Source organism: Cyprinus carpio, chromosome A25, assembly GCF_018340385.1.
Source record: "Cyprinus carpio isolate SPL01 chromosome A25, ASM1834038v1, whole genome shotgun sequence".
Classification (NCBI taxonomy): Eukaryota; Metazoa; Chordata; class Actinopteri; order Cypriniformes; family Cyprinidae; genus Cyprinus; species Cyprinus carpio.
Genome location: NC_056596.1, coordinates 18,079,910 through 18,090,645, shown reverse-complemented (window position 1 = coordinate 18,090,645; position 10,736 = coordinate 18,079,910). Strand labels below are relative to the sequence as shown.

Genomic DNA, 10,736 nt, shown 5'->3' with positions numbered 1-10,736 from the left:
TATTGTGTGATTTATTTTTTTTTGGGGGGGGGGGGGGGGGGGTTGAGTGTTTATGCTCCATACATTAGTGTGAACTGAACACACACTGAAACACAAACTGAACAGACACTTAATTGCATGTTATTTGCTAAATTAAAAAGGTAGTTTACATTTATATGAATTGCAATTAGTCTTACTTTGTGATTTTAAAGAATACTTTTAAACATTAAACAATACCCATAAACATCCACCTAAGTTTGTGTATCTCTTTCAAGAATGAACACAGAAGATATTTTAAAGTCGACGGTAATCAAACAGCCATTGATTTCTATAGTATGGAAAAAAAAAAAAAATATATTATACTATAGATATATACTATGGCAGAACTCCCAACAGGTTTTTTGGTTACACAAATATCTTTTGTGTTCAACAGGAAAAAGAAACTCCCAACAGGTTTGGAACAAGTGGAGGATGAGTAAAGGATGACGATTTTTATTTTGGGGTCAATTAATCCTTTAAATGCATAATTACATGCAATATATTTGCTTCAGTTTTTTATTTTATTATTATATTTTTTTATATGGTAAATGTGTACTGCTGAATGCACTGACAAGCACTTTGCACATTTGTAATGATAAAATTGAAATTAAGTACATTTATAAATATAATAATTTTAATATTGAATAACTACAGTAATTTGTAAGTATATTATGAAGTATTTTACATGTGCTTTAGTATGTTAAGATAAAAAAATAGGTGTACTTTAAAGCACAACAAAAGGTTATTAACGTTAAAATATACTAATTTAAACAATGGCATTACAAAGTGCACATTTTTAACTATTTAAGGTGTGTTAAGAAACTCGGTAACACTTTACAATAAGGTTCATTAACTACTTTAGTTAAAATGATCTTAGCATTAACAGTACTTCTACAGCATTTATTAATCTTAGTTATTAATGTTAATTTCACTACTAATGCTTAATTAAAATAAAAAGTAATGCTTGTTAGCATTAGTTTATGCACTGTAAATTAACACGAACTAACAATGAATGGCCGTATTTTCATTAACAAATATTAATAAACACTGTAATGTATTGTTTATTGTTTGTTCATGTTAGTTAATGCATTAAATAACATTAATGGAACCTTGATTTAAAGTGTTGAATCTCAAAGTGTGCACTCTTAAGTACACTTAAGTGGCCTCTTCTATCAGTAATATTACATTTTCTGCAAGCGCAGTTTATATATATATATATAATATAGCGCATATATATATATATATATATATATATATTAAAGATATGAACTATACTACAAGTGCACTTAGTTATGTGCATTGTTTTTCACAATGACTAGTCTTCGAAAATTATTCTAAAATCTAAAATTCTGTGCAATTATAAAATAGTTTTGATTTTAATAATAATTAAAAAAATTATTAAAACGTAATTGAAAATAAATAGTCATTCACATTTGGGTAATGTTAAATAAATTGTCATTCTTACAACTCTAACTGCACTCTCAGAAAAGAAAAGAAAAGTTGCCATTGGAGTAGCACCCTAAAAGGTATTAGTACCTCAGTATTATATTTGTACCTAAATGGGAAATATTAGCACCTTTTTAATTAAAGAGGTTAATTTTTTGTTGTTTTCCTGAGAGTGTACAACATATTTTTGTGATTGTTTGGTTCCATCTAGTGGGGATCAAAAACGTAAACAAACAAAATAAAGCAAGTAAAAAAAAAAAAACCCTTTTAAAATAAGTCAGTTGATTATTATCAGCCACCACACACAGTATCAAAAAATTCATTATTATTATTATTTTTTTTTTTTCAAATACTCAAAAGTGTCTAATTAAAAATACATGGTCTATATTACATAACAGCCATCTGACCAGTCGGTCAGTGCCGTGTCACAGTGGGTGTGGCTACGCAGGATTCGCTGTCGTCATGGTAGGCGTGTCCTAGTCGTGACGGGGCGTGGCTATATCAGGATTTGTCATTGCACTTCCTCCTCACGCTTCTGTGCGGTGCATGAGTTCTGAGCGGGTGTAATTCACATTAACAGCTTTGGTCCGAAGAACAGGAGATTTTTGGTTTCATCATGGGACTCACCAGCGATCCGAACTACCGCAAACTGGAGGAATGGTACAAAACCAGCGCAGGAAACCTCAACATGAGGCAGATGTTCGACGCCGAGCCAGACAGATTCAACAAGTTCAGGTGAAACACACATCAGACGCGCTTCCGCTGCGCATGCATGTGAGCTCTGTTACACACTTTTGATGCACATCTCATCTCATCTGCATCCCATCTGCCGCGCAGCAGCTGTTTCTAGGACTTGCATCTTGGTCATTAAGGCCTATAAGAACAAATCTCATATATATAACAATTTATGCACTGATTTTCTAAGAAATCAACTCAATATTCTATAGCAATCTAATATCAGGACACACATTAGTGTGTATATGCGCATGTCGATACATGGAGCCTTGATTTCCACGTTGATGTTGCAAGGTTATTGCCACATCAGGCCAGTAGTCTCGAGCTCCAGAACCCGCCCTCTGCACTGTCGCATCTGCTTTATATCCTTCATTTACACTCATAGAAACACACTGATGGTATGTCTTACTATTCATCTTTGCTTTAAAACAGAGTAGACATAGCCATGTTAGCAGCTAGACACATAACAAGGTCATTGCTCGTCGATCTTGTGTGCTACAGCTCTACGTGCACTTGCACACTGCTATTATGTGGCAGCATGCATGTGTGAGTTTCTGAGACTATATTTCATGAAACGCACATGATCAGGTATTTCTCAAGTGCACTCACTGCTTATGCAGTCTCATAAGGGAGCATCGCATCCTCTAGTGCGATACTTCTGTGTTTATATGTCGCATATGTACCAGGCATAGTCTATTCAAATTAGAGTTCATTAGCTGTGCTGAGTTAAATTCTGATGTATGGAGTGTTCATTAAAGTCTGTGGTATGGTCTTATGCTCAGAATGGCGTTGGCCGGCAGAGGGCGCTATAGCAGCGTGTTGTACGTGCTCTTTTGCACACACTGCGGGCTGAAGCTTACTGAACGTGCTGTGTGAATAGGAACAACTTTTATATTCATTCATATAAAAATTATTTGATTTACGTATATTATATATTAAACTTAAAAGCAATTGTTATGTTTGAGACGAATTGTAGTTAAATCGTAATGATGGGGAGTCAGCACGTGTTTGTGCTTCTGACGTGATGACGTGAAATTATGGCGTGAGTCTCCTTAGGTGCTACAGATATAATTTATAATTATATATATTTTATGAATATAAAATAATAATAATACAATACAAACGTTTAAATGTATAATCATACGGTTTTAAATAAATAAACAAACACACTTATGTATATGATGCATATGTATTTACTTTGTCTTTATATTTATACATATAAAAATATGTGCATGCACATTTATGTATAGTTTTCTTACAAATTATATCCGATTTTGTATGTCAATACACAACATATATACATTTACAAGATGTACACAGGAAAAAATAAAAAGCTCTGTTTGTAAAATTGGTAACCATAATCTCTGCTAATACTTATTACAGTAAAACTGTACTAGTGTATATATACAAATATTTATTTGAGTGCAGTTCAGTTCCGAGAGTAATGTGGCATGCTGCAGTTTAAGATTCACTGCTTTATATAACAGTGCTGAGATTGGCAGAATATATTTTCTCAAATGGCTCATTTAGCTTTCCTCATCTGTTTAATTAATTCTCTCAGTCTAAACATCACTAAGATCCTCTCACTTGGATGTATACAAGGCTTGAATGATTTTCCTGAATTATCCATGTTGTACATGAAGCAAAATGAAACGAATAATAATAGAGCTTCTGTATATCCTAACCGTGTGTGTGATCCTGTCTTCTGAGCAGTTTACAGATGACGACAGATGATGGAGACATTCTGCTGGATTACTCTAAGAATCTGATCGATGAAGAAGTCATGCGCATGCTCTTCGAAATGGTACGTTCCATGATCTTCACCTCAGAAAATCCTCCTCAAGCTAAAAATGTCTTCATAAAGTCAGAGTAGAGTGTGTCACTATTAAAAAGCAGTGCAGGATCTGAGCTGCTCCTGTAATCTCTCAGCTAAGCATCTTTAAACCCCTTGTCAGAAGTGTGTGTGTGTGTATTTGTCCATCTCCAGATGTTAACTGGCTAAATGCATGTGTTCTTAAAGCTGCTGCTGCTGAAAATAGAATAGGTGTATCAGGTTCACCGTATCACTGGGACACACGAGGCCTGTGTGTGGTGTAATGTTCATGTAGTGCGAGCTTAAGACCAAAGTATACTTCAGTTTTGGCACAAATGCTATCGTATGTTTGAAGCCAGAAGTATAATTATATACATTTGACACTGCAAAATTTTTACTTTATCTCCGAATTCTCAGACTTTGTTACCCTTAAGTCAAAATTACATCAGAATGAAATTCTGATTCTGAGTTTACATCTCACAATTACGATCACATCTGCAAATCCGACTTCTGTCATTATATTGCGCAAGTTCGTGGTTTTACATCTGTGCATAGTTGATTTCCGCAATTCCGACTTGACATCGACTTGACAGCAGTCAGATTTTACATCTAATTGCGACCATTTTATCTTGCAATTCTGGCTTTTCTTCATAGAACTGTGAGTTTATATATTGCAAATCTGAATTTTTTATTTTTTTTTTTTACAGAATTGCAAGTCTATATTGTACGTATAACGGAAGTATACTTTGAGTTTATCATTACAGCCCCATATTTAACCTGACTCAGTACTTCCTCTCTTCAACCAATCAAAGTAGAGACTGCAAAACTGTATCACTCTGATGCAGCAGATTTCTTACAGTAATCACAGCAGGACACAAAGCACAATTGGTGTTTTTATAGTTCTTTGTATGCATGCATGCACAAGTTCTGAGTCCCATTAACCATTTTTTTTCCTGTCTTATCATGGTTAGGCGCGATCGGTGGGCATTGAAGCTGCCAGAGAGAAGATGTTCGCAGGGGAAAAGATCAACTTCACTGAGGTAATATCTCAGTAAAACACTGAGAATTAACTTGAGCTGAGCGGCTTAGATTGAAATTGCAAGACCTGTTGTAATGCACTTCTAGAATTAGCTTCGTTGTAAATTCCACTTGCATCGTCTCTAAATTTCTTTAGGCACATAGCAGAACATTCTGATTAAACCCTCAGTTTCCTCTTTAACTAACCGGCTGGTTACAAATGAAATGGATGTCAATTAAAATAGGGAGAAACGTTGCTAATATGCCTCTTTAGGGTAGGGCTGAGTTTGTGTGTGTTGGTTTGCAGGGTCGTGCTGTTCTCCACACCGCCCTGAGGAACCGCTCTAACACTCCCATCATGGTGGACGGTAAAGACGTGATGCCGGACGTGAACGGAGTCCTGGAGCAGATGAAGGGCTTTTGCCATGTGAGTGGAACAACCCACTTGTTTATAGAGTCCCCTTTTTTAAATGTATTTTCACTTAATAACTAAAATGTTAAATATAAAATATGAATCTATGATCACTTTAATCATTTAACATTATCTCTGTGTCATTCCAATTCCCAACCGCCAGTCATAAAGCTAGGAGAGCATGCAAATCTCACTGTAACTCACCTCTCTAGTGGTATTATATACACTGCAATCAAAATAAGGTTTTATTGTGGAGAAGGAATTGCATCTGTATTTTCGTTAAACATTATTACTATTATTATTATTATTATTATTATTATTGTAATTATATAAGTAATAATTTATATAAATATATTTTATGACTGATTTTCTCTCTCTCTCATATATATATATATATATATGGGCTAAGTGGTACTTCGCTACTTGCATTTTAAAGTAATATAATTTGATTAATTGATCATTAATTTCACTGACAGTTATGAAAATTCCTGAAAACTGACTCCGTGTATGACGTGTGTGTTATTTTACAGAAAGTGCGCAGTGGCGAGTGGAAAGGCTTCAGTGGTAAGGCCATCACTGACGTCGTGAACGTTGGCATTGGTGGTTCTGACTTGGTGAGTTTACTATGAGTTTCCGGAGATGTTTACACGTCACAATTGACCAATAAAGGAGCTTTGGCTATCGCTTAGAGTAACGGAAGTTATTGGAATAGCATTTATTGTTTTGTTCTTCAGGGTCCTCTGATGGTGACTGAAGCTCTGAAGCCGTACTCTAAAGGAGGACCCAGCGTCTGGTTTGTCTCTAATATTGATGGCACACACATGGCCAAGACCCTCGCCCAGCTCAACGCCGAGACCACCCTCTTCATCATTGCATCCAAGGTACAAAAACAAACATAAATTTACATTTATCAGGGATGTGATTCTTCTGGATTAATCCGGAATGATGATTGAAATCACGAAGTGGCCTTAAGCAATGAACTATATAAACTGTGAAAAGGTTATGTTTTCTAATACATCATGGACTGAATGGTCCTGATATGCTGATATGTTTTCAGTGTAAATGCTAGCTGTGTTAATCACTTTAATTTGCACTTGAGAACGCAACATTCGTCATTAGAATAGTTTAGAAATCTCAGTGTGACATGATCCTTCAGAAATCATTCTTTCTGATTTGCTTCTCAAGAAACACTTACTATTTATTATCACCAATATAATACAGTTTTTTCTGCTTAATTTTTTTTTTTAAACAATGATAGCACTCAAACATTTGTGGTAAGTTTTAAAAAAAGAGAGAGAAATTAATGATTTTGCTCATCATACATTAAAGCCATGAAAAGTGAGTAAAGACATTTAAAATGTTGCAAAGGATTTGTTTAATAAGTGCTTTACTAAGTTTATTAAATGTATTTGATAAATGCAAATAAATTTCGTTCATTGAACTCTATTTATCAAAGAATCCTGAAAAATCAAAGGTATTACCATTTCCACATTCAGCATTGAGCAAGAATATAACATCAAACCAAAAACTAATGAAAAAAAAAAACTTGAGCAGCAAATCAAATTGTAATGATTTCTAAAAGATCATGTGACACTGAAAACTGATGCAGAAAATTCTGCTTTGATCACAGGGATACATTACATTTTATATTATATTAAAATAGAAAATGTAGGTTTTTAATTTGTATTCAATAATATTACTGTTTTTACTTCATTTTGATCAAAATACTTAATACTTTTATTTATATTATTATTCAATGCTGATTTTTACTTTTACAGGACAATAGCATGTATTAAAATATAAGATATCTTTTAGTGTGATAAAGTATTTTTTATTTTTATTTTTAGGTAAAGTGCCAGGCACGTGGTCAGATTTTCCCACTTTTTTTGTCTCTAGTTGATTACATGCCTGATTTCTATTAAACTAAACTGGTAATACAAAGTGAACAAGTTACTGTAAGTACTTAATTTCTTAATGGTTTTTGTTTTTTAGACGTTCACCACCCAAGAGACCATCACTAACGCTGAGACGGCCAAAGAATGGTTCCTCCAGGCCGCTAAAGATGTTAGTGCATTGACCCTTTTACGGTCTTAAAAAAGATTCCTGATTTATGTCTAATTATGTGCACTATACATGGTTGTCCTTTAGTCTCATTCAGCGTTTTGTGTATTTTCAGACATCTGCTGTGGCCAAACATTTTGTGGCTCTTTCCACAAATGCAGTAAGTACAGGCTTATGGCAGCTGTATGATATTTTATGTTGAGGTTTTAAGTATCTTAAAAAAAAAAAGTTACATGAATTTCCTGTTTCCTCACCAGCCAAAAGTCAAGGACTTTGGTATCGACACCAAAAACATGTTTGAGTTTTGGGATGTAAGTATTCCTTGCATTATATTCTGTTATTGCATGAGAATGGAAGTCTTCCATTCTGAAAGAGTAAATGACTGAATGCATTTGACTACTCTGCCACGTTCCTGAAATAGCATATTACTTCTCAAAGCCCAGACTGTTTTTCTGATGCTGATTGCTCATGTTCTAGTGGGTCGGCGGGCGCTACTCGCTGTGGTCAGCTATCGGTTTGTCCATTGCACTGCACATAGGTACGTCTGCTGTATGAACCGTAACAAGGCCTGAAACATGCTGTATGCAAGTATATGAACGCAATTGCTTCTAGCTGCGCAAGTTTGATTTTGCTGTGCTGTTGTACGTAAAATCAGACGAAATTCAAATACGCTTTGCATTCTCAGCATTGCCAGAGAGGGGGCGCTATAACAAGTATTAGCATAAGTCTTCCAGTTTATTTTTTCAGTGTCAGTGAGAACCACAGAGAGATTAACTAGTTAAACTGATTTAAATGTAACATTAAATCATAATTGACCCTATTTACTTTCTTAATCCATGTTCCTGGTCCTGTTGTAAGGATTCATCAAAGATATTCCCAAAAATATGGTTTGTTTTGGTAATTAGGTATATTACTACTAATTATTATTTTTTAAATCTTATATAATGTCTATAATTTACAAATTCCTCCTCTTCAGTCACCTGACTCTGGTGTTCACAATAAAGGAAAAAACAACTCCATGTTCTGACTAAACATTCATGTTTATGTACTTGTGTAGAGTATGTTTCTGGCCTAATCTCTGCCTGATCAAATCTGAAAGGCCGCTAGTGCATCATCTTGCACTGATACACATTTACATCTGTAAATGATCCAGTAACTTTATTCATTTTCCCCTCATAGGTTTTGACAATTTCGAGCAGCTTCTAGCTGGTGCTCACTGGATGGTAAGCTCAACTGTAGTGTCCCAGTTAACATGAGGATTACTGTAGACTCCACACTGTAAGAGTACCTCAGAGCGTCTGAGAGTTCATGTCTCTGGTGGTAACCGCTCTGTACTCTTTCTTTAAGATAACCACTTCCGCTCGGCTCCTCTGGAGCAGAACGCTCCGGTCATACTGGCTTTGCTCGGCATCTGGTACGTCAACTTCTTCCAGGCCGAGACACATGCCCTGCTGCCCTACGACCAGTACATGCACCGCTTCGCTGCGTACTTCCAACAGGTCGGTCTGATGAGGTTTCAGGAAAGCACCTCGTTGTTTCTTATAGCAGGACACTTGTTGAGTTGTTGGTGATCTTTCAGGGAGACATGGAGTCCAATGGGAAGTACATCACCAAGTCTGGCACTCGTGTGGATTGCCACACTGGACCCATCGTGTGGGGGGAACCAGGAACCAACGGACAGCACGCCTTCTACCAGCTCATTCACCAGGGTCTGTGATCCTAACCCTCCCCTCTGGACTAGTTCCTAGTTTAATCGATATGTTAATGCCCATTTGTGACGCGGTTATCACAACAGATCTTATTCTCCGCAGGCACTCGCTTGATTCCGGCTGACTTCCTCATTCCTGCTCAGAGTCAGCATCCTATCAGAGATAATCTGCATCATAAGGTATGCCAGCCGTCTGAGTGGTTCAGGACACGTCTTTGTTTTCTGCTTCTCTTGGGCATCTGATGCTCCAGATGTTATTTGAGCCATGTTTGTCTAAGGGTTACGAAGCACTCACTCGTTTCATGAATTCGGTAGATCCTGATGGCAAACTTCCTGGCGCAGACGGAGGCTCTGATGAGGGGAAAGACCTCTGAAGAGGCCAAGAAGGAGCTCCAGGCTTCTGGGTTGTCTGGAGATGCACTGGAGAAACTCTTGCCCCATAAAGTGAGTGGTTCTTTACTTGGATGGGTTAAATGCAGAGGAAATACTATTTACGAATCCTAACAGGATCCTGCCAGAAATAGTAGGTCATCGGAATACTTTTCGCCTACTGTTTTGTGACACTCTCGGTTCGGACGTAGTACTACAGTATAGTAGAGCAGTTTGAATCTTTTATTGTATGTGGCATTTTCTTCTGGTGTGTAATATTTGAATTTTCTCCCATACATATGATCTGTTTTTGAATGACGCGTTGATTTTTGTAGGTTTTCGAAGGGAACAAGCCAAGCAACTCAATCATTTTCAAGAAACTTACACCATTCATGCTTGGTGCACTTGTTGGTGAGTATCAATCGTATCAAAAGTATCAATGCATTTGTTTTGTTGACCCCACACTCAAGGACAATATTCTGTATTTGTGCATGTTTCAGCCATGTATGAACACAAGATCTTTGTGCAAGGTGTGATGTGGGATATCAACAGCTATGACCAGTGGGGGTGAGTCCAGTTTAAAGTCTTCTGCAGCTTCAGTTGTGTCTAGTTCAAAAGTTGCGACAGATATTTCTCTCCAAATGATTTCCATTAAGTCTGAAGTTTCAGGCACACGTACATTTACAGATTATTTTTATCTGTCCCATCAGTGTGGAGCTCGGCAAGCAGCTGGCCAAGAAGATCGAACCCGAGCTGCAGGACGACGCAGAGGTTCATTCCCACGACTGCTCCACCAATGGACTCATCAGCTTCTTCAAGAAGAACCGCTCTTAAATGTTTCCTGACTCCTCCCCTTTAACCTTACCTCTGCTGACCCCTCATCCAATGAGATTAGTGAATTATGTATTAACGCTTGGCGTAGTTCATATAATAAGCCTAGACAAGGAGGACGAGCACTTTATGTCTGTCATCTATAAGCCATGAGATTCTTGTGTGTTGTGTAAGATTTGACTCTATCATGTATCTGTGGACCAGTATGGATGACCGTATCTGTTTGCACTGCACATTCTAGATGGATTTCATGTTCTCCTTTGGACCAAGGAACCACAATAAATGTATTCTTTAGTCCCCTTGCTTAGTCGCATATTCTTTTTGTC

At 36.7% G+C, this 10,736-nt stretch overlaps 1 protein-coding gene across 1 annotated transcript; it reads left to right on the top strand.

The window, feature by feature from the left end:
* The first annotated feature begins 1,935 nt into the window (after nucleotides 1–1,935).
* Nucleotides 1,936–10,713, top strand: LOC109101932 (glucose-6-phosphate isomerase-like). Its single transcript, XM_042715770.1, has 18 exons — nucleotides 1,936–2,199; nucleotides 3,913–4,003; nucleotides 4,984–5,052; nucleotides 5,337–5,456; nucleotides 5,972–6,055; nucleotides 6,176–6,322; nucleotides 7,434–7,505; nucleotides 7,618–7,662; nucleotides 7,760–7,813; nucleotides 7,980–8,040; nucleotides 8,682–8,725; nucleotides 8,849–9,001; nucleotides 9,082–9,211; nucleotides 9,314–9,390; nucleotides 9,526–9,654; nucleotides 9,915–9,990; nucleotides 10,080–10,146; nucleotides 10,290–10,713. Exons 1-18 carry the CDS (start codon nucleotides 2,081–2,083, stop codon nucleotides 10,411–10,413), a joined length of 1,662 nt encoding a protein of 553 aa, XP_042571704.1. The 5' UTR covers nucleotides 1,936–2,080; the 3' UTR covers nucleotides 10,414–10,713.
* Nucleotides 10,714–10,736: the final 23 nt, after the last annotated feature.

Bases quoted from the DNA above. Each gene is read 5' to 3' on its own strand.
- LOC109101932 (XM_042715770.1), top strand. From the start codon at position 2,081: ATGGGACTCACCAGCGATCCGAACTACCGCAAACTGGAGGAATGGTAC. The intron at 5,457-5,971 runs GTGAGTGGAACA...GTTATTTTACAG, and splicing joins AGATGAAGGGCTTTTGCCAT to AAAGTGCGCAGTGGCGAGTG. The intron at 10,147-10,289 runs GTGAGTCCAGTT...CTGTCCCATCAG, and splicing joins AACAGCTATGACCAGTGGGG to TGTGGAGCTCGGCAAGCAGC.